This window comes from Marmota monax, unplaced genomic scaffold, assembly GCF_021218885.2.
Source record: "Marmota monax isolate L192 unplaced genomic scaffold, Marmota_monax_Labrador192_F-V1.1 WCK01_AAM20220418_F8-fsc00038, whole genome shotgun sequence".
Classification (NCBI taxonomy): Eukaryota; Metazoa; Chordata; class Mammalia; order Rodentia; family Sciuridae; genus Marmota; species Marmota monax.
In genome coordinates this window covers 5479414-5501571 of record NW_026692498.1, presented here as the reverse complement: position 1 = coordinate 5501571, position 22158 = coordinate 5479414, and the positions used below count along the sequence as shown (strand labels likewise).

The 22158-nt window shown below is 57.3% G+C and overlaps 2 protein-coding genes across 5 annotated transcripts; one reads left to right on the top strand and one right to left on the bottom strand.

The window, feature by feature from the left end:
- The first annotated feature begins 1956 nt into the window (after positions 1 to 1956).
- Aip (aryl hydrocarbon receptor interacting protein) lies at positions 1957 to 16849 on the top strand. 3 transcript variants are annotated; one of them, XM_046445075.2, is made up of 6 exons: positions 1957 to 2179; positions 4736 to 4915; positions 6022 to 6210; positions 6700 to 6876; positions 6970 to 7103; positions 7396 to 7617. In XM_046445075.2, the coding sequence occupies exons 1-6, from the start codon at positions 2081 to 2083 to the stop codon at positions 7466 to 7468; spliced, it is 852 nt and encodes a 283-aa protein (XP_046301031.1). In that variant the 5' UTR covers positions 1957 to 2080; the 3' UTR covers positions 7469 to 7617. The 3 variants fall into 3 exon arrangements, with proteins under 3 accessions (XP_046301031.1, XP_058435430.1, XP_046301030.1); XM_058579447.1 differs by lacking the exon at positions 7396 to 7617 and adding an exon at positions 16704 to 16849 and having other exon boundaries at positions 1958 to 2179; positions 6970 to 7111; XM_046445074.1 differs by having other exon boundaries at positions 1959 to 2179; positions 6970 to 7111; positions 7396 to 7706.
- Pitpnm1 (phosphatidylinositol transfer protein membrane associated 1) lies at positions 8224 to 21235 on the bottom strand. 2 transcript variants are annotated; one of them, XM_046445069.1, is made up of 24 exons: positions 21058 to 21235; positions 19975 to 20093; positions 18570 to 18784; positions 18362 to 18483; positions 17953 to 18177; positions 15932 to 16258; positions 15749 to 15844; positions 15432 to 15539; positions 14713 to 14774; positions 14374 to 14624; positions 13899 to 14088; positions 13679 to 13786; positions 13287 to 13444; positions 12997 to 13202; positions 12453 to 12623; positions 11691 to 11855; positions 11333 to 11481; positions 11102 to 11212; positions 10614 to 10730; positions 10299 to 10447; positions 10066 to 10215; positions 9802 to 9985; positions 9391 to 9519; positions 8224 to 8775 (listed from the first exon to the last, which is right to left on the bottom strand). In XM_046445069.1, the coding sequence occupies exons 2-24, from the start codon at positions 20050 to 20052 to the stop codon at positions 8512 to 8514; spliced, it is 3735 nt and encodes a 1244-aa protein (XP_046301025.1). In that variant the 5' UTR covers positions 20053 to 20093; positions 21058 to 21235; the 3' UTR covers positions 8224 to 8511. The 2 variants fall into 2 exon arrangements, with proteins under 2 accessions (XP_046301025.1, XP_046301028.1); XM_046445072.1 differs by having other exon boundaries at positions 15432 to 15536.
- Between the last annotated feature and the right edge of the window lie 923 nt (positions 21236 to 22158).

Below are 22158 nucleotides of genomic sequence, written 5' to 3'. Positions count from 1 at the left end.
TGCAGCAGCAGCATATCTCCAGAACTTTTTCGTCTTGCAAGATTGAAATTCTATACTCATTAAAAAAAATGACTCTGTTCCCTCTCCCTTTTTGTATCTATGAACTGAGTACTGAGACCTCCCTTTCCTTATCTATGAACTGAGTACTCAGAGACCTCCTACAAGTGCAATCACACAATGTTTTCTTTTGTGACTGATATTTCGGCTGAGCATATTGATACACTGTTATATATCCTAATGGATTTAATTCGCTTTTTTTTTTTCTTTCAGTACTAGGGATTAAATCCAAGGTTTCCCATCTGCTAGGCAAGTGTTCTGCCACTGAGCTGAACCTTAGGCCCTGAGCTTAATATTTTCTTTATTCTGCATCTGGATTTATTAGTAAAATAAGTGTATACTTTTCTTGCCTTGTGTGCTTATCTGGCTCAGGAATCAAGATTCAACCAGCCTCATGTTGGTGCGCTTTCTTTTTCTATTTTCTGGAACAATTTGCATGAGATACAGATGATTTTTTTGCTCAAAATTTGATATAACTTGCATATAAACTTTCTGTGTTGGTAAAACAAAAACAAAATAAAAACCTAGCATGTCTTCCCCCACCTCAGAAGTCCTCCGTCTCTCCAAGGATGTCTTATTGGAAAATGAACCAGTACAGTATGCGAAGCACTTAGTGCCTGGGTCTCACGGGAAAAACGATAATCCCTCCTCCCTCGCAGTTGTGACGCAGGCAAAAGCACAGGAGGGCTGCACCTCTTACTCCTTAGTCCCTTCCCTGGACCTTGAAAACGGGAGGAAAAAACCTCTTAGGGCTGTTGCTTACAGCAAGTTTCCACTAGTTTGCAGGGACAGAGTGAAACTGTTTTAGCCCCTCTTTTTTTTTTTTTTCTTTTTAAATTTTGGTACCAGGGATTGAATCCAAGGGCGTTCCACCACATCCCCAGCCCCCGCTTTTTTTCTATTTTGAGACATGGTCTCCCTAAATCGCTTAGGTCTTACTAAATTACTGAGACTGGCCTTGAACCAGCGATCCTCCTGCCTCAGCCTCCGGAGTCTCCAGGATTACACACCCAGCTAGATCCTCATTTTTGTCATCTGTCTATTCTCTAGTATTTACTGGGTACTTTGCGTCAGGCACTCTGGGTTCAGAGGTGACCACAAACTCACCTCAGACCACATAGGGGACCCTGGGTCTTTAGGGGAGCTTCCGGTGGACCCCCACCCCCACCCCGTGCTGGACATGGAACTCAGGGCCTCACACATGCTGGGCAAACCTCTGACACTGAGCTACATCCCCAACCCACCCAGTCCTCTTTATTTCTTCTTTTTGATATTTATTTTTTAGTTATAGGTGGACACAATATCTTTATTTTATTTTTATGCGGTGCTGAGCATCGAACCCAGTGCCTCACGCATACTAGGTAAGGGCTCTACCTCTGAGCCACAATCCCTTTTTTAAATACAAAAATCCAGGACATAGGACTGGGGACATGGCTCAGTTGGTACAGTGCTTGCCTCACTTGCACAAGGCCCTGGGTTCAATCCCCAGCACCACAAAAGACAAACAAACAAACACAAATTCAGGATGTAAAAGTCAGTTATACTAAATATGCAAAAGAAAAAAACCAGAAGGCGGTTCACACACAGAAAAGTCGTTTTAGGGCTTGGTATTGGAGTGAGTTTTACTTATTTCTCTAACTCTAAGGCTGTTATGCTGCATCTATAACTTTAAACGGAGCGGCACACAGCCATCTGGGAGGGCCACAGTTCCAATCAAGTTAATCACGCAATTGCTGGGGACAACCGCAACGCTCACTCCGGGATGAACTGGCCCCACCTTTCCAGCAGATTCTGGCCCCTCCCGCAGAAATCCTCAAGCCCCGCCTCCAGGCGGACCCCGCCCACTCCGCCGCGCAGACAGCCAATCATGGCGCGTTCCCGCGTTCAGTCCCCTCTAGGCTTCTGCCCTCAGCCAAAATGGCGCTAGCTCGGAAGCTGCCGAGGCTCTAAGAGTTGTCGAAGGCAGTCCGGAAGTTACCGAGCGAGTCCGGAAGTTGCCGAAAGAGAGCAGCGGGGAAGGAGGATGGCGGATATCATCGCAAGACTCCGAGAGGACGGGATCCAAAAGCGTGTAATACAGGAGGGGCGAGGAGAGCTCCCTAGCTTTCAGGATGGAACCAAGGTTCGTGTCCACCCCCTCCCCTTCCCTATCTCCCTTCCGAGGAGCGGTGCGCATGCGAGGCGGGAGGAGGCCTTAGGCGAGACCTTGCGCATGCCCAGAGAGTAGCGGCCAGTGACCCTACTACTCACATGCGGAGCTCGACGCTGATTGGTCTGGGTTTAAGGAGGGGGTGAATTCGGATTCTTCCGTCCCGCCCCCTGGCTTGTCCTTGTTGGCTGTATTTGGTCGGGGATGCTGTCAATCATCTCAAGCAGGTTGCAGAAGAGTTTTGGGTCTGGCCTCCTTGCGTTCCAGGGCCTTTGGGTTTCGAGGCTTCTTGTAGAGGGAAGGGCCTTCTAAAGACACTTAGACCCACAACCATTGTTTAGATGGTAAAACTGAGGCCCCGGGGCCAGAGGTCAGTTCTCAGACTAGAACCTCGTGGCAGTTTTCCCAGGGCTGTAGCATAGTTGCTTGGAACCAGTGAGGGCTAGGAAGTGAAGAGCCGCCCACCTTCCTCCTTTTCATATCCAGGCACTCAGCTTCAGCCTTCCTGACCGCCTCTCCGACAAAACCCACATCTACAGAGTTCTCAGTTTCTGCAGTTCTTCTCCCTGGGTGCCATCCTGTACAGTAGGGACCTCCCTGGGCAGCCCCCTTCCCATTTCTGCCCAGTAGAGCAGTCTTGCAGAACATGCACGTTGAGGTACCAGGGAAGCCAAAAGTAAGAGCTAGCGTGAATGAGCACAAGCTCCCTGGCCAGGCAGAGGTCTTGGCTTGGTGCAGCGGGAGTGCGCTGAGATCAGAGGGCAGCTGTGTAATCCTAGGGTTCATCTATTTAAAAGGAATCTTCTCCAAGAACAGAGAGGGTATGTGGTGGGCTGGGGTGTTGGTGGTCTTGGAAGAAGGGCCTCGCAAGAGGGATTCTGGTTGGAACAGAACCAGGAGAGAGTGATGTATGTGAAGGTAGAGGTTTCTGAGCAATGGCACCCAAAGAACAGGTTATCCAAAAACTAATAATAATAATAATAATAAAATAATAATAATTTTAATAATAATTATTATTATTTTTAAAAATTAAAAAAAAGTAAAAATAGCAAAACCCCATCACCAGGGTTGGTGGTGTAGCTCAGTGGTAGAGTGCTTGCCTAGCATTTGTGAGACCCCTGTTCCATTCCTCAGAACCACACATACACAAAAATCAAGACACCCAATCACCAGCGTTGATTGAGTGCTCGCTGTCTGGGCATGGTGCTACAAGTTTTGCAAGGTTGTTTCCCGTGATTTGAGATAGACAGGATTGTTGATTCAGTTTTATCAGTGAGGAAACCAGATTTAGAGGAGCAGCCGCACAGTGCGGCCTTTGAGAGAGTGGGTTCCTCTAACCATATCCTGTCCAGGGTTCAGCGTCAGCGCTCTTTGCTCTGCATTCACCTAAGATTCTCATACCCAGTCTCATCTCTTTAAAAAGTTTCCGGCCTGGATTACTTCCAGTTGCCTAGCTCTAGCCTCTACCTTGATCTTAAGCTGGATGCAGAGTACCCTACTCTCCATCCCCACCCTGGATGTCCTACAGCAACTCAGTGTAAACCTGCTCCACCTGAGCCTTCTCCAGTCCAAACTGAGTCATCTCTCCCTTGGGTCATTACGGTGCTCTCCTAATGATCCTGCCTCCGTAAAACCAAAGCCCTCACCACAGACTCCAGGTCCTGTGAGTCCAGCCCTGCTGGCCCCTGTGACCTTGTGGACCTTTCCACCCTGTTCACTATGCTCAGCCACACTGACCTTGCTGCTTGCAAATATGCCACAGACTGTCCCTCTGCAAGGCTTTTGTATCTGGTGTTCTTTTGTCCTGAACTGTTCCTACCCAGTATCTACCAGGCTTGCTTCCTGCTGTCTTCAAATCTCTGCTTCAGAGGGCCCCCCTGCTCCACCGCTGTTTAAACCATCCCTCCCTCACCCTCTGTTTTTTCCTAATCCAAAGCACTCAGCCTTACCTGGCATAGCACATTGTTTGATCTGAGGCACATCTCCTTCTAGAAGTTCCCATGGGGCTGGGGTTTTTGTCTGTTTTTCTTTTTGTTACTAGAGATTTAGCCTAGGGGCACTTTACCACTAAGCTACATCCCCAGCCCTTTTTATTTTGAGACAGGGTCTCACTAAGTTGGTGAGGCTGGCCTCAAAATTGAAATCTTGCTGCCGCAGCCTCCTGAGTTGCTGGATTTCAGGCATGTACCACTAGCCTTTTGTCTGTTTTGTTCATTGCTGTGTTCTGGTGGCTGGCACAGAGGTTGGGCACATAGTAGGTGCTTAGTAAATATTTGTTGAAGACCTGATTGGAGCCAGACTGCTTAGACTCTTGTTCCAGTCCAGCTGCCACTAGCCACATGACTCAGGCCCCTTATTTCCCCCTCTGTGATTTAGATTCCTCAGTGGGGTAGTGGAGTAGAGTGTAGGGTTAAGTGGAGACTCCTGGGCGAGTCCCATCCCTTGTACAATGGGCAGGCTGAGGGTTGGACTTGTCCTTAGGTTTGGTGGAGGCTTGTGCTCTTGTCTAATCTTCCATGTGGCCTGCAGGCCACGTTCCACTACCGGACGCTACACAGTGACAATGAGGGCACAGTGTTGGATGACAGCCGGGCACGCGGGAAACCCATGGAACTCATCATTGGCAAGAAGTTCAAGCTTCCTGTGTGGGAGACCATAGTGTGCACCATGCGCGAGGGGGAGATTGCCCAGTTCCTCTGTGACATCAAGGTACCGGTCCTGCAGCTGTGTGCAGTGTCTGTCCAGCCACAACTTGTTCCTTATCCCCAGGCCTAGACTCAGCCATGATCTGCTCCCTCCAGGCCACCAAACCAGTCTTCTGACCAGCATCCTGGCCTCTCTGTTACTCCTCTTGCTCATGACCCAGACTGCAGCCAGGGGACTTATTCTCAAATTAAATGACCCATATGACCCTTTGCTTCAAACCTCTGGCTCCTGCTGTCAGGATGGAGCATAAAATATGGCTTGTCACGTGGCCATTCCTGGTCTGGCCCCTGCTATTGTTTCCTCTGACTCCAGTCCCTCACCTGCCTTTTCATTTACCATGGCAAAGACCCTCTCTAAACTTTGCAATCAGTTCCCCGGCCACCACTCCCAGGAAGACCTCCTCTACTGTCAGTGATTAGGTTCAGCCCCTCCTCTGGGTTTTCCAGCCCTTGTGCCCTGTACAGCCAGGATCTGGTCTTCTGCTTTCCTGAGCTATGCAGGGCAGGATCCGTCCTGTTTACCTCTTATTTCCAAATGAAGTTGGTCCAGCCTAGACTCAGGAAATGCCCAGCTGCCCCGTGCTGCCCCATGCAGACAGCAGGGGGCAGTGGAGAGTCTGTTAGACTGATTCCCACAGTCCCAGCAGCCTTTCTAAGTGAAAGGGTGGAGGCCAGGTCCCATCCACCCATGTTGGCCAGGGGCCTTAAAGTTGCTTCCTGGGCCCCGCTGGAGGTGGTCGGGGTGAGTCTGGGGAGAGGAAGAGATGTTTGGATCACTGTGTGGGAGGAGTCGATTTCCATATTCCTGGAAGGAAGTGGAGGAGGCAAGAATCCTCTTGGATCTAGAAGGGCAGGGAGTCGGGGAGGTGGAGTGTGCGTGTGTGAATGGGGTGGATGCTGGGTTTGGTGGTGAGTGGGGCAGAGCTGGGGGGTTCACTAAGAGGGAGGACCGAGAAGCCAGAGGAGTCTGGCGGGAAAAGCCTCCTGCGTTTCTGTTGGGGGGTGGGCAGGCCTACTGTCCTTATTTAGATGGGGTGGGGCAGGGCCTCTTGGGCCTGCTAGCACCAGCCCATACTGATGGAGCCAACGGTGCCCACTTGCCCCCTGCAGCATGTGGTCCTGTATCCGCTGGTGGCCAAGAGTCTCCGCAACATCGCGGCAGGCAAGGACCCCCTGGAGGGCCAGCGACACTGCTGTGGCATTGCCCAGATGCACGAGCACAGTTCTCTGGGCCATGCAGACCTGGATGCCCTGCAGCAGAACCCCCAGCCCCTCATCTTCCACATGGAGATGCTGAAGGTAAGGCCCCTGCGCACCTTCTGGTGCGACCAGCGGGAGGCCTCTGAGGAAGTGAGCAGGGCAGGAACACTGTGTGGCACCCTCTGAATCCCCAGTCCCTGTCCTAGGCCATGCTCCTCCAGGCCTCAGTGCTCATGTCCTCTGGAGAGCCACTGTCCTGCCTCCTTTATTCTCTGTCCTGGGGCACAGCCTGGCGGTGCTCTGAAGGAGTGTGTGTGCCTCCTCGCCCACTGCGGGAGTCTGCCCTGGAGCCAGGCTCTGCGGGGCAGGGACTTCCGCTGTCTTGTGCACTTCTCTTCTTGGTACTTGGCACAGTGCTGGGCATGGAGGAGATGCCAGTGACTGGGCTGAGTGGTCAGTGAAACACCATGACACTGCTGCCCACACGGATGTCCAGAGGCCTGGCTGGCTTTGGTGTTGGCCAGGTCTGCTGTTGGGGACACTGGGGTGCCCCTGGGTTCTGCCTTGATTTGGCCCATTCCCTGGCAGGTGGAGAGCCCTGGCACATACCAGCAGGACCCATGGGCGATGACAGATGAGGAGAAGGCAAAGGCAGTGCCACTCATCCACCAGGAAGGCAACCGGTTATACCGCGAGGGGCAGGTGAAGGAGGCTGCCACCAAGTACTACGATGCCATCGCCTGCCTCAAAAACCTGCAGATGAAGGTGGGCGGGGGCCACAGTGGGTGGGTAGAGGGGCCAGGGCAGAGCCCTGGCCCAGGTCTCAGTGCCTGCCCTGTCCCTGCCCCACGCCCCCAGGAGCAGCCTGGGTCCCCTGACTGGATCCAGCTGGACCAGCAAATCACCCCGCTGCTGCTCAACTACTGCCAGTGCAAGCTGGTGGCCCAGGAGTACTACGAAGTGCTGGACCACTGCTCCTCCATCCTCAACAAGTATGACGGTAAGCGCTGGCACCGGGCTCTTGCAGGCAATCAGGAGAGTGACCTTCTTCTCTGCCATCACTGGGCACTGGGGCTCAAGACCTAGCTTCAGCATCCCCCATTGCGAGCCAACCAAATGCCCCCCCATGTGGCAGGGCTGTGGTCCCCCATGAGGTGTGGGTGGTTTAATGGGGGAAGGGCAGGGTTGCCCTCCGTAGGTCAGGGACAGCTCCCCTGATGGGCCCACGGGGCTGATTGGGGACTGGTGCCCTTCATGCCTGCTGCCCTCAACTGCCCCCTGCAGACAACGTCAAGGCCTACTTCAAGCGGGGCAAGGCCCATGCAGCCGTGTGGAATGCCCAGGAGGCCCAGGCTGACTTTGCCAAGGTATTAGAGCTGGACCCTGCCCTGGCGCCTGTTGTGAGCCGTGAGCTGAGGGCCCTGGAGGCACGGATCCGGCAGAAGGACGAGGAGGACAAGGCCCGCTTCCGGGGCATCTTCTCCCACTGACAGGGCCTCAGCCCTGCTCACCATGCCAAGCCCACTGCTGTTGCTGCTGCCCACTCTCCGCTGCCACCTCATGCTTCTCTGTATATAAAGGCTTATTTATCTCTGTCTGGGCCCTCTGGGCTGATCCACCGAGAGGGCTGGCTCTTACTGGCATTTCCTGGAATTCAGGGGTCCTTGGGAGACAAAGGATCAGGAGTTTCATCCTGGTTCCCCACTAGCCATCTCTGTCTTTTGGGGTTCAGTGTCCCCGACATAGAAACAAGGGCAAGTTTCTCCCTGGCTGAATGGGGGAGCCCCAGGAGCCTCCAGGCATGAGGGGGAGATTAAAACAAGTGGCTTGGTGCCAGAGTAGGTGTTCTTCAGGGCAGGTCTTTCCCCTCCAGCCCTGGTCCCATGGTCCCTTGAAGGAGGGAGAGTCAGCAGCCAAATGGCTCCTGTTGAGAAGGGCTAGGGTGGAACAGCCGGTTGTCCAGAAAGAAACCTGGGGAAGAGGCCAGGCCAGGTGCTCTGAGAAGGCTCTTGAGGCCTACACTGTATCCTGGTCCTGTCTCAGACCTACTTCATGGTCCTGGGCAGGTCCTGGCCTCTGTGCTTCAGTGTCGCACTGAACTGGAAGTTAGGCTCAGCTGCCCGTGCTGCCCCGCAGGCTGGCAGTCAGGCGGGATGAGGTGTTTATTTTCATGGGTTTACACACACCGGAAAAACCTCAGGGCCCTTGCCCACTCCCTCCTCCCTCCCCCCAGGTTGGGTCCCCCATGAAAGGGAAGTAACACTGAGGGGCAGACAGATGCAGGGCAAGGGGCTGGGGAAGCCAAGGGCTGGGGCCAGAGTCTAGGCCCCTGGCCGCCTCCACACAGCCACTTGGGCCCCTCAAGTATCAGTAAATAATCCAGGTCCAGCCACAGTGGCCTCACTCCTCACTGTCCAACTTGAGGCTGATGCTTCGTGCTTTGCCCCGGGCCAGGGTGGTGGGTGGTGTTCCTGGGCCCTCACGTTCTGCCTGGCTGGGGCCCCTGGAGCGAAGCAACTGGCTCTGCTTGCGGAGGAAGTCCACAGGGGCAGCCACCCCATAGCTGCTCTTGGCCAAGGCAGTTCGAGGGGGTCCTGAGGGGGCGTGAGAGTGGGAGCCTGCCTCCAGTTGGCCCAGGTGGGCTACGTAGCCATCCGAAAGGAACTGTGGGTAGAAGTGGGTAGGGATGAGCCAGCCAGCCTTGGGCCCACACCTTGCCCTCCCCTGTCCTTCACAGGCCCCTATAGCAAGTGGGGGGCTGGGCAGTGCTAGCCCTGCTCAGCCTAACCTGGAGCCTTCTCCAGGTAGATAGTGTCCCCAGGCTGCACCTTGCTTTACTCCCACCTCTGCCCCTCTTTGGGCCTGGCTCACCTGTAAGATAGATTCTTGGGGGGAAATAGTCCCAACTAACTTTAGCAGTCACCTGCTTTGTGCCCAGCCCAGAGCTCACTGATGTGCACTAAAGGACATCATCTTCATGATAAGCCGATGAGGTCATGCTGCTATCAGTTCCAATTTACAGGCTCAGAAAGGTCAAGGCCCATGTCCAAGGCCGTGGCAGGTCTCAGGCACACTCCAGCCCAGGTCAGCATGCCTGGTCGGGCACCAGGCAGTTCCAGGCTGCTCATAGTCCCTGCTGCAGAGGAACTAGGGATCCCTGAGGCTAGTGAGGCCTCCCAGTTCACCCACGTGCATCTTAACACAGTGGTGACCTTCAGCCTGGCCCTGGCTCCTGTCCCCCCAACAGGGGTCCTGTACCTTACTTCTTTTGACCCTCACCTGGCACTGCGCCTGCAGCTTCCTGACAGCACGGCCCACAATATAGGTCTGGCTGGGGGACAGGCCCAGTGCTGCGTATACGGCCACATCTTTGGGGGACCCGTAGCCAGCTACAATGTTCAGTTCCACCTGTGGTAGGAGAGAGCAGTTGGCCTCTGGGGAGAATGAGGGGTGGGGAATGGTTGGTTTGTCCGGTGGGTATATGGGCGGGGCTATGGGGGGGTGGGAACCTATGGTCCTAGGCAATGATGGGTGGGACCAGCAGAATTAGGATAGGGGCCCCTAGGACCACTAGGGCAGGACCACAAAGGCCTCTCCAGTCTTTCAGTGGGGCCTTTGGAGGGGACAGATGGGCCTCCCCGATCCTGTCTGGGGCTAGGATGAGGTTGGAACCCTCCCCAGCTACCACACCTCCTGCACCAGGCTCTGCAGAAACATGGCCTTCTGGCGCAGGGGGTCATGCGTGAGGCCATCGCAGAAAGAAACGACGCCGTGGGGGAAATTGTGTTGCGACAGCCAGGCCACCACGCGGTGCTTCTGCATATCGGGCCGCCCGGTTACGTACACAATCAGGTAGCCCGCGTCTTGCCAGTGCCTGTGGGGTAGGGGTCGGTCAGCTCCACAGGCAGGAGAATGGGGGCTGATCACTGCGAGGAGCAGGGTGGCGGCTCCTACCTGACCACATCCACAGCGCCAGCGCGCACCTTGGGGTCGCTGCCCATGATGGAAACGCTGGCGGTGAAGGAGCCGTCGATGCTGAAGACCACGGCCTCCGTGCCGCGGGCCACCACCGTCAGGCAGCACTCAGCATAAGTGTGGTCGCCCCTGTGGCCCAGGGGGGCGTGAGTGGTGTGCACAAGGCCTGGCGTAGCCCAGCCCCACAGAGGCCCAGCCTGCCTGGTGCTCACCTGACCACCATGCGCACAGGGTAGACGCCGATACCCAGCGCACGCTCGGAGGGCACCAGGAAGGTGAGGCGGCCCGAGCTGTTGGTGACTTCTGTGCCGAAGTGGATCCACTTGCCGGACAGCGGTTGTGTCATGACGTAGACATCCACCTGGGAGGAGAGGGGTGGGAGGTCCATGGGGCAGAGCCCCTGGAGACCCCGAGTGGAGGAGGCTGGGTGGGTGGCGCTGGGGGCTTGACCCTTGGCAGGTCAGGAGTTGTTCCAGAGAGAAGAGATTGACCGAAAATACCCGGGGCCAGGGTCTCCGGGTCCTGACCTTTTCTCCAGTGAGCGTGACCACGTCCAAGGGCCCATACATGAAGCGCCCGTTCAGCACCTGGGGTCGGCCCTCACACACTACCGTGTCGCTCGCCCGGTGGTTGGAAGTGACGTTCTGGTGGGAGGAGAAGGTTTGAGCAAGTGGCGGGAAATGTGGGGCAGAGGAGCTGGTGTGTGGGTTCTCATCCGCACTGGGGGTGGGGACTGGAGGAGGCGGGGCCGTTGTGGGAGAAAAGCAAGGCCCTTGGGATCTGCGCATCTGTGGGATCCCGTCTGAGGTTCTAAGGGTGGAATGCAGATGAGGCCTGTAGTGGGTGAGTGCGGACCGGAGACCAGGTTCCCAGGGGCGTGGCCAAGGCAATGAGGAGGTGGGGCCAGGGCCATGGGGAGTGGCCAGATCAAGAAAGAGGTCTGGGCTGTGAGGGGCAGGAGCTCAGGGGCGGGGATGCTGTAGAGAGAGCCACGGGAGTCGGGGTGGGCACTTACCCTGATCTTGACCTGCGTGCGTTTGCGCTGCCACTTCTCCCTGGGGAAAGCAGGGCTGTAGATGGATGGCTCCTCACACTCTGCCAGCTGTGGCCGCTCCTTCTCAATTACCTGCACAGGAAAGGTGCAAGGCCACATGAATAGGGGACGGGACTAGTAGCCTTCCCCAAGCCCTAAGCGCCCCATCTTCTGCCGTCCCCTCTCGTGTCCCAGATGCCTGGGTCCACTCACCTGGCGCAGGATGAAGGCCACAACGTCAGCCGACTCCCAGTAGCTGGCGTGGAAGAGGTGGGGCAGCGTGACTGTGGGAAAGGCCGTGAGCGCCTCGGGGCAGTACAGCGAGTAGTCGATCCGCTTGGTCCCCCACCAACGCTCCAGGACTGTAGGGCCATGGCGGGCAGTGAGTCAGGGTGGCCTGTGCCCAGGGCTCACCTGCCCGGCCCCTGGGTGCTCTTTCCTCCCTCCTTTCCACCAACCCTGCTGTCTGCCAAGTTCATGTGAGTGCTGGGGGAGGGGGTCCAGGGCAAATGCTGGGCTGATTATTCTGTGAGCAGTCTGCACCGCCCAGGTCAGCCGCGGGCTGGCTTACTCCGAACCACCTCGCTGGTGGTGCTGGGTGCTGCTGGCTGGGCCGCTGGCTCAGTGCCTAACTCACTGCCCTTCCAGAATGCACCGCTGGCCGAGGTGGGTGTTGAGGGCACCATCATCTCTAGCTCTTCCAGGAAGAGGCCCGAATGGGTCTGTAGGGTGTCCGCTGAGGGAGGAGGGCCAACCTCAGCAGCAGGCGAGGCCAGGCTGCCCTCACAGCCCCTGTCCCTCCACCACCTTCCCGATCAGCCTCCCTGCTCAGGTCTTAACTGAGGTTGGCCTGTCCTACATCTGGGAGGAAGAGAAGCAGGGGGAGTCACTGTCTCTTAATTTACCCCAGCAGTCAGCGACATTCCTGCCAGAATGTGTCACCACTCCCCCAATTAAAAGACAAAAACAAAAAAACCCTCCCTGTGCCGATGACACTTGTCTTGTGGGATCAGTGGTACCCAATTACATCCAGACTTCATGAACACAAGTCACATGGAGCCCCCCAGACACAGCAGCCACATATACACTGGTCCTCTGAGACACTGGAATGCCAGTGTCCTTCTTCCTTTTCCCTAGCTCAGTCCCTGCCACTGGCCCCCACACTTGGCACAGGTCAGAAGGTCCTGGGGATCCAGATCCTCTGTGGCCAGTGGAGGCTCCCTGGTCCTGGGAGTGGTAACAGGAGAGGGGACTCATGATGTTGGAGCCACCTCATATTTCTTACTACCTTTTGGTGCCTCCCCTCTCCCCTTTATCTTGGTTGGGGTCATACCCAGCAGCAGAGATGAGCCATCTCCCAGGGGGAACTTCTGGTAGCGGGGCACAGCCAATGGGGCAATGGCCTGGAACTTGGGGGCCAGCAGGGGCTCCAGGCGGGAAGCACAGGGGTCAGCCGCGTGGAAGAGGTTGTAGATCTGCTCACAGGCTGGACGCATCTGGGCCACTGGGTACCCAGAAGACAGAGAAGGCGGACAGGGGTTCAACCAGGCATCCCGGGAGGCAGGGGGCAGACATACTGTGTGACCCTGAGTCGGCACTTCCCAAAATGCATTCTCTGGAAGTCATTAGAGTCCTGCTTAAAGTGACACTGGCCTCTTGCCTAAGGGAAACCTGAGCCTTCATTTCCCCATCCCACAGAGCATCTCCTGGCTATGCGGTTCCTCCACTTCGGGAAACGGCTTCTCAAGTCCTTCTTTCTGGCCTTCATTTCCCCTTCTCTAGCCGGGCGTTTCATTTGCACAGGGAGAAAGACAATTATGGGAGACAGGGAAGGAGCACATGAAAGATGAGGAGTGACCCACACCCTGAGGACTCACCCTCCAAGGCGGGCATCACAGTCTTGCGTAGAGCCAGCACCAGGCCCAGTGGGGAGCCGAAGAGGAAGAAGCCAGAGACCTTGAAGTCCAGGCGGGCAGCATTGGTGGGCCCCTCAGGAGCCTCAGAACTGGCAGCGGGTGGGCAGGAGGCTGTGCTAGGCCGCCGGGGCTCCCCAGAGGAGGTGAGTGCAGGGACCGCCTGCAGGCTATGGGAGAAGGCGTTCTTAGTGCTACTGCTTCTGATGTCTCCTACTTGGGGGGGGGGGGGCGTGATAGGGCAGGGATGTCACCTGTTCTGAGAGCCCTCAGGCTCAGAACTGGCCGTGTCGCTGGGGTTGCGCTGGGCAAGCAGGGCTGAGGGTTCCGGACTGGCTCGGCCTAGTGTCTCCGCCCCATCTGCCAGTGGGTCTCGTGCTGGGCCGACCTCTGGAGAGAGCAGCTCGTTGTTCTAGATGGCACAGAGGACAGAAGCATCCTTAGGTCTGAGACCCTCAAATATCTACTCAATTTGGAAGTAAGGAAAGAGGCATGGGAGTGGGTAGGGCAGAGTCCCAAAGGAAACACAAACTTAAGGGGCAGCTGGGGACCTGCCCACATGCAGAAAGACGTACTCCAGGGGCAGAGACCTAGAGATGGAGAGAGACACCCCCCTCCTGAGGAGGCTGGGTTTGGCCACACTGACCATGCTCCCACGGCGGCTGCTGCCCCGACTCCCTGTGCCCACGTTGGCACTGTGGCAGAGCGCATCAAAGCCCAGGATGCCACCAACGCCGTCTCCAATCAGCACCACCTGGGTGAAAGTGTGGGTACCATTGAGAGGTCCTGTCACTGTCCAGACCTCGCAGCAAACAGTGTGGCAGTGGAGGGCAACAGATGGCTTGCTTCTTGGCCGAAGCCCTGACCTGCCCACAGAAGCCAGCACCCTCAGATGAGCGCAGAAAAGCTGCGTAGGCCTGGTTGGTGCGGGCAATGACAGTGGCCACAGCGCCCTGGTAGCGGGAAGATGAGGTGGCCAGCAGTGGCAGGGCAGCCAGTGGAATGTGGTCCTGGGAGCGGGACAGGCTGTCACCATCATGGCTGTAGGGGCTCAGGCTGCAAGAGGAGGGGGTGTGGTGGGTGGGTGGAAGGCCAGCCTTACCACTGCCACCCAAGTTCTCTGGGCTCACTGGCAAGTCCCGGCACCCTGGGGTGTCAGATTCGAGGCATCTGAGATGGTGCTATTGATCAGAAATAGGTCTAGCCAAGACCAGGACTGACCCAGGGGTCTGGTTTTTCTCCCCCCCTCCAGGGGACCACCCTGATCCTAGGAACCCCCAGGTAGCTATCTGCACCTTGGGGACACTGTGTGTCCCCTGCCCTTCTACCCCTGGCCAATACTTGGAGACAAGGGCATAGGCGGCAGCACAGATGGGTGGGCAGGGCACCAGTCGCAGGGCCACGTGGCCCAGGGCCTCAGGGAAGTGGATGCGGGTGACGGCCTCGAAGCTGGAGCTCAGCGTCTGCACGTCGGCCTGCTTGGAGTTGGCATCCCCTGGGCCAGAGTCCAGGATGTTGCCGCTGTGCAGGATGAGGAAGAGGGCATGGACCGCGCATGCCTCAGCCCCAAGGTCCCCAGCTCCATCTGGGCCCTGTTGGGTATAATGGGCGGTGGGGAGTCAGAGCCATAGTTGGGCCAGGAGTGAACAAACTTCAACATGGCATGGCTCATGTTCTCACCTCAGAGTCCCTGGGTACTCGCGCCCTGTCCTCGATGTCTTTAGTTGCCTCGACTCCAGGGTCTGTAGGGCAGGGAAAAGCCAGTGAGCAGGGCCCAGGGACTGTTGGGATGCCCTCTCCTGGCCCTTCAGGTCCTAGCTCTGGTGCTGCCTGAGGCCCCCCACCCTCCTCTTCCTTCCCTCCTACTCTCCCAGGCCATTTCACATTCTAGGCTTTTCTTTATGCTGGTCCTGCTTTCGGGGGATGCCTGTTGGCCTGTAAAACTTCTAGTCCTATCCTGTCCAACACGGTAGCCACTAGCCTGGCTATTTACATGTACGTGAACTAAAATGAGAAAAAGTTCAGTTCCTCGGTCACAATGGCCACATTTCAAAGGCCAGTGTGGCTGGTGGCTATCATTGGGGCAGCACGAATCTAGAGCATTTCCATCGTCATAGACAGTTCTGCTGGATAGCTCTAGTCCAGTCCTTCAAAACCTAGTGTAGACCTGAGCTCCACATAGAGATGGAAGCCTTCTGTGCTCACAGTGAATCCTCCACTGTGCTCTCTGGGCTGAGTCCACCTTCCACCCAGTATCCACTCATTTCCATCTGAGCAGCAATAAGCACCCCTCTAGATTGACATTCCTCTTAGGACCCCATTAAACTCAGGACTTGGTTGTTCTGAGTCTCTGCTGGATACAGATGCTGATGGCTGGTAGCCTGGGGTGGGGTGTTTACCTGGTGTCCCCTCTGCTTCAGTTGGGGAGGCAAAGGCATCAATGAAGTCATTTGAGTTCCACTTGGTCATTTCCTTGGGGAAGACCTCATCACTGTCCGAGAAGCCTTCTGAGGGGACAGGGGGATGTGTCACTGGGTGAGGGAGAGAGGGGCTACTCAGCCCCAGCCCCAGCAGGGCCTCAGTGCCGACCCCCTTCCCCCAGCAGGGCCTCAGTGCCGACCCCCCTTCCCCCAGCAGGGCCTCAGTGCCGACCCCCCTTCCCCCAGCAGGGCCTCAGTGCTGACCCCCATGCCCCCAGCAGGGCCTCAGTGCTGACCATGGGCATCAAAGAACTCGTCCTCGGAGCTGTTCTCAGAGTCTCGGGCGATGTTCTGCATGCGCCACTCAGATAAGCTCTGGGGAGACACGCCCCCTGAAGGGCCAGCACAGCCTCAACCTGGGAATCCCACCTGGAGAGGGTGGCTTCCCGCCAAAACTGGCCCCTGGGCTCCAGCCTCACCTCCATGTTGGGATGAGTAGGAGGAACGGGAGGATGAGGACCACTGCTTCCCAAAACTGGCATCAGGTGAGGCATCAGGGCCAGCAGGGGCCTCTGGCCCATCTGGGGTGCCTGCACTGCTGGCCCCCGACCGGTTCTCGGTGTTGGGTTTCCCAGGGGGCTGGGCCTCGGGCCCCTCACTGCCGATGTTGCACTTGGCCATGCGCTGGGCCAGCATGCGGGCGGTCTCCTCCTCCAGTGCCCGGATGTCAGCCATGCTCAGCTCTGTCCACTCGTCCTGCCAGCACCAGGCCTGGCGGTGGGCCCGCAGCATCACCCTTCGCAGACCTACAGGTGCCCAGGCATCAGAAAAATGCTCCCCAACCCTGGCACTGCAGACACATGCCCAGGGTTTGAGGTTGGGCAATGGCTCTCCTGGAAATACCACTCACCAAGAGCCACAAAGTAGGGCAGAGCCAGTATTATCCAGGGGACAGGCATGGAAAGTGGGCCATTTGTCTTCCTACTCCACCTCCCTCCCTGCCCAACTGCCTCCTCTAGGTCTCTGGATACCCTATCTCTGGTCACTGACCCCTGTCCCTCCAGCAGATAGGACCAATGCTTATTCTTGCTTAGCTGGCTTCCTGCTGACTTCCAATGAGTTAACAGTTAATTAAGGTGTTCACAGCTAATGAAATTGTTGACAGTTAATGAAGGTGGGAGAGTTGGCACTCCATGAAGCCTGTGGTGAAAGATGATATCCATTCTGGGATATTTTCTTTTTTAATTTTAGGTGGACACAATATTTTTATGTGGTGCTGAAGATCGAACCCAGTGCCTCGCGCATGCCAGGCCAGCACGCTACCACTTGAGCCACATCCCCAGGCCTTCTGGGATATTTTCATTTTAAGCAGAGGAATAAAGTTGGAAACTCTTAAATATCTAGGAAATAAAATAATGATTGGATTTATAAACTTCTGGAAGGAAATAGATCAGAACCTTAACCACTATTAATAGCGGTTCTATGTGGGTGATTTTAATTTCCCTATCTGTGCTTTTTGGTATTTTTCTAAATGTAAGAAAGGGGGTCTGTATTGCTGAGTTAAATTGCCTCATCTGTGAAATGGGACCAACAGTCCTTGCATCGGAGGCTGTTGGGGGATGTCAAAGGAGACCTCAGACGCACTGGATCTGGTATGCTGTGCACAGTCAGTATTAGTTCTTATCTTCTGGTCCAACCTCTTCCTCACTTACAGAAGGGAACATCAAGGTGCTGAGATAGCCAGTGGCTTGCTGAAGGGGCCATGGGGGTCAGAAGTGGAGCAGAACGCAAGCTACTGGACTCCTCCACTCAGGGAAGGCCCTCTACGTGCAGATGGCCCACCCCAAGACCTAGGAGGTGAGGTGGGGGAGTTGGAGACTTGGGTTTACAGGTATGGATTAATGGTTCCTGGATGCCAGGACCACAAACTGGGATTCTGGGAGCTGGGGGGTGGGAGGGCACCCCAAAGAGAATGGGCTGGCAGTCCTCCTGAGATTCTCTAAGTCTTGCTTGACTCACAGGACAACACAGAATCTTAAAATCTTCATTAAAGAAGAAGCATATTTGATTGTCAGAGCTGGCATAGATCTCAGACCATGTCACCAGCTCCTTGCCCTCCTGAACCCAGGGGTGCTTAACCACTGAGCCACATCCCCAGCCCTTTTTTTATATTTTATTTGAAACAGGGTCTCTTAAGTTGCTTAGGGCCTTGCTAAGATGCTGAAGCTGGCTTTGAACTCATGATCCTCCTACTTCAGTCTCTTGAGCCACTGAGATTACAGGCATGTGCCACAGCACCTGACTCCGATATTCAAGACAGGCTCCCCTGACCCCTTTCCTGAGCTGTGCTGTCACCCCCAACCTCTGCCTACCTCAGTGTTCCATCTCATATGGAAATGATGCTCCCATGGTTTTGTGTCCCCAGTAGATGACAGCATCCCCCAAACATAGGGCCTGGTGCATGCTGGGTAAGCAGAACTTCCCTCAGGCAAGTGCTCACCAACATCATGGATGAACTGCTCGATCTTGGCCTGCATGCCCCAGTATCGGAACTCCACCTTGCACAGCTTGTAGGCACACATGAGGGGTCCCGTCTTGGCGGCTGTCCGCGCCCAGTCATCAGTCAATGGCCCTCGGCCTGTTTTGACTGAACGGTACAGCCGGGGGTCCTCTTCAGCTTTGTATTCACCTGGAGCCACTGCATCTCGCACAATGTCGATGGTGTCTGAGGGGGTTCAGTGAGCACTGAGCCGAGCCAGCCCCTTCAAGCCACCCCCGCCTTCCCCAGGGATTAGGATCACGATCACAGCCTTTCACAGACGGGAAGCCAAGGCCCAGAGAAAACTTGCACTTGTCAAGAGACTGGAAATTGAGGTGGCAGCGGGGGTAAGAGGGACTCCAAGCCTCACCGAGGATGCGCTGTCTCCTCTCAGCTCCACTTAGGTTGAAGACGTTTGGCTGCTGCCCCCCATCAGGGAGGTAATAGGTTTCTATTTCAATGGAGAATTTCTCCACGAAGGGGCAGGTGTACCTGGGCAGAAGCCAAGGTGAGGGTCATTACTGGATCCACCAGGGCTGTTCCCTGTTGACCCCAGCCTGTGTGCCTTGTCCACTCACCGGGTTCGGGTGTAGGGGTATGCATTCCAAGACTCCTCCTCTACCTGCAGGGCGGCCTTGGGCAGCAGTGCCCGGAACCAGCCTGGGATGTGGGAGCCCACATGGTACACTTTGTGTGTGTACTGCCCGCTCCCCCCGGGCCCATCAGTGTAGGGCCGGTTGGCCAGGATCTCCACACCGCTGCCCTCACCACTGGACTCCTCCCGACTCTTTTTCTGCAGCCAGGACAGAGCAGAATTGGAGACTCAGTCTTGGCCTTGCTCCTGGGTGGGGACCCCAGCTCAGTTCTGACCCCCTGCATAGTCTTTCCAACTCTCTGCAACCTGACCCTGGCCCCCAGCAGCTTCCTGGGTTCATGATCATGATCACAGGCACTGCCCAGCATTCAAAACAGCCATTCATTGCTTGGGATCAGTTGGGGTCTACTAATGAACAAACCCAAGACCCCTGCCCATGTGGAACAAGCAGGATGGGAAACAGAAAGCCTGAGAGAGACCAAGAGTTGGGGCTGCAATGTTGATATGAGGGTCAAGGGAGGCCTTGCTAGAGGGCAATGTGACCACCACTTGAACATGATCTGAGGTGGGGGGTGCTCTGCAGCTGTGGGCTGGGGGAAGTATTTGAGGCTGGGGGACGAGGCAAGCTCTGAGGTCAAACATGCTCTTCCTGCTCAAGGAGTGGCAAGGAGGCCAGGCTGGCTGGAAAAGTGGCCTCCACCTCTTAGAGGACCTGACCTTGGTCCCCTCCTCTGGGAGACCAGAATCCTAGTTCCTGCCACACCCCTCAAGGCTTGAGACCCCAGATCCTGCTCTTTTATAGTTGTAGAGCCCAAACTTGGACGCTCAGCCGGCTGAGCTGGATCCTGGCTGCCTTGCCCCCCTAGACTCTGATCCCACAGTGCTGGGGAACAGACTTGGAACACAGATCCCTTGAGCCTGGTACCATCTTCTCCCTGTCCAGGCCCACCCTCCTCACAGCCAAAGCCCAGATCCCACCCTCACACTCCATCCCTGCCTGCCAGTCCCTGTCAGTTAGGGAGGTACCCTCTCTAGAACCCCTTCCTGCCTTCTCTTCCATGTAGACCCCCCATGCCTCCTCATGGCTCCTTTCCCTTCCCCCATGGGATTAGATTCTGAGGAGGATTAAAGGAGCTCAAATGGGTTGAGCAGGCTGGGCACTTAGAGGGTGGGAGACACCACTCACCGTCCTGTCCATTTACCCGCCCCCACACCTGCATCGGAAGAGGACCTTCCTCTTCTGGGCTCTGAACCCTTCCCAGCCAAGGTGCAAGTCTGGCGGGGATGGAGCTGGGCTAGACCCCTTGTCCCAGACGCGGCCTGCACACTCCCACCGTTACCCATCATGATGTATGGCCCCCTGGTCTCCCCCTCCCCACGGCCCTCACCTGGATCATGTAGAGCTGAGCCACCTGGTACTCGTCCAGGCTCATGGGCAGCAGGATGTGGTACTCCTTGATGAGCATCCTGAAGGCGCCCAGCTGGCCGCGCGCGGCCTCCTCTGCTCCTGGCGCAGGCACAGCGCGGCCGTCAGTGGGGGGCGGTGGCGCGCGGCCCTGAGCCCTGCGCGCCGGCCGAGGGGCCCGAGCCTCGGGACCCCATTCCCGGGCCCGCCACCGGGAAGGCAGAGGCGAGCCCAGCGCTGCCGCCCGCGCCGCCAGGGCCGGGAGCCGCAGCGAGGCTGAGCGCTGACCTCTTTTCCACGCAGCCCCCGCCCCCCGCCCGCCTGTCTCCATGGCAACCGCGCGCTGACGCGGGCCCCCCAGAGCGGCGGGCTACAGCCCGGGCCGCAGGGCCAGCCTCATGTCTCCACTTGGGCCACATCCAGAGCCCCCAAGAAAACAGCATCCCTCAGGGCCGCACCCGTAGGAGTCCCCGGGTCCCTACTTACGGGCCCACCTTCCACAACTGGCCCCTTGGGGACCCGCCCCCTTCACCCTTTTCCCCGGAGTCCACTTGGTCCGTTGTCCCCCATTCCTGGATGTCCACCTAGATCCTTGTCCCCGGGTGTTTCTCTGCGGAGCGACCCCAATGCGCCCCGCATCCCGGCCAGTGTTCCCCACCCCCCGCACCCGAGCCTACCTTCCAGGACAGATAACCCTTCGCCCCCCAGACCAGCCTTCCCCACCTCGGCCGGCGGCCGGATCCTCGACCTCTGCTGCCCAGCATCCTTCTGGTACCCCCGGCCCGCATCGACTCTCCACCCTGTCATCGTCCCCCAGGGGTAGCCCCTCCTCAGGCCGGGGCAAGAGTGGTCAACTGGTATCCCACAGGCCTCGGCCCTGGGGACCCGCTCCGTCCACCTGCACCCGGGCCGGGCGCCCCGGTTCCCCTGCAGACACCCCTCCCACTTCCATCTCGCACCCAGCGAGCCGGCGAGAGGCCCGGTCGTCCCCACTTCCCTCAGCTCCCGGGCGCACCAGTTCCCCGCCGTGCTCTTGGCCCGCCGGCTCGCCGACGTCCTCGCTCACCTCTAGCTTAGGGCCGGCGCCCCTCACCCGGCCCGGGCAGGGGCAGCCGCCCCGCGGGTCGGAGCCCGGACCCTGCACAACCCCGGTCTCGGGTTGCAGCAGAGGCCGGACCTTCTGGAGGCGAAACGCCGTCCCATGGCCCCGACCTTTTTCCCGGTCCGCCCGCCGGCGCCCCTGCCGTCCCTCCCCGCCGCGTCACTGCGGCTGCCCCGCCCCGCCCCCTTCCTGGGCTCGGCGGATCCTCCCCACCCCTGCGGGGTCGGGACAGTCCCGCCCGCGGCTGCGAAGGGCAGGTCCCTGCCTTCCTTCCGCAGGACAGCGGGGTAAGTGGCTGTTCCCCAAATGCTGGCGCTTTTTATTACTTCTGTGCTGTTTGGGGTTCCCAAAGACTCTTGTTCCTATTTGCACCCTGGCCCTCCTGTGTGCACCTCCTGGGTGGATTTTGATATGTCTGGGTCCCAGGCCCGTCCTCCTCAGCTCCTCATCCTCTGGAACTTGGGACCCACGGTTGGGGAAATGCTTCCCCAGCAAGGTCTAAGCAGAAGCTGGTGGCTCTAACTCCACCTAGGGCTGGGGTTCCAGGGCCTCAGGCCCCTAAGTCACTCAACTACACATTCAGGCAGAAGGCTGTGTCAATCTCTGGGCCAGTCCCTTAATGGCACCCCTGTGCTTCTGGGTTCACAAGTCTAGCCAACATGCCACCTAGACCCTGAGGAAGGCTGAGACACCGAGGGCTAGCTCACAGGACCACACTGAGCCTGGATAAAGGAACTGGGGCAGTGGATAGCAGCACCTAGTCAGGTCTCTCCCCTTGACTCTGCTGCCAAAGTGTAGGGGGAGGGAAGCATTATGCTGCCTGATGAGCCACAGACTGGGTGTATTCAGTCTTCCAGGTCCAAGTCAGAGTTGAGGTGGGGTAGGGCATTAAGGCAAGTAAGGGAGTGGCTTAAGTGAACTGGCATTTCCACCCTGCCAGGCATCACTGCCAATCCAGGGGAAGGGCCCTCTGGCCATCAGTGCCTCCAGCTGTGCAGGCAGCCAGGGCCCCCCGCTGCCCCCTGGTGGCACAGCACAGAGGCAGGCAGGCAGGCAGGGCTCTAG

Bases quoted from the DNA above. Each gene is read 5' to 3' on its own strand.
- Aip (XM_046445074.1), top strand. From the start codon at position 2,081: ATGGCGGATATCATCGCAAGACTCCGAGAGGACGGGATCCAAAAGCGT. The intron at 2,180-4,735 runs GTTCGTGTCCAC...TGTGGCCTGCAG, and splicing joins GCTTTCAGGATGGAACCAAG to GCCACGTTCCACTACCGGAC. The intron at 7,112-7,395 runs GTAAGCGCTGGC...TGCCCCCTGCAG, and splicing joins CATCCTCAACAAGTATGACG to ACAACGTCAAGGCCTACTTC.
- Pitpnm1 (XM_046445069.1), bottom strand. From the start codon at position 20,052: ATGCTCATCAAGGAGTACCACATCCTGCTGCCCATGAGCCTGGACGAG. The intron at 15,540-15,748 runs GTCAGCACTGAG...CTGTCCCCTCAG, and splicing joins CGAGTTCTTTGATGCCCATG to AAGGCTTCTCGGACAGTGAT. The intron at 8,776-9,390 runs GTGAGGGTCAAA...TTCTACCCACAG, and splicing joins AGCTGCAGGCGCAGTGCCAG to TTCCTTTCGGATGGCTACGT.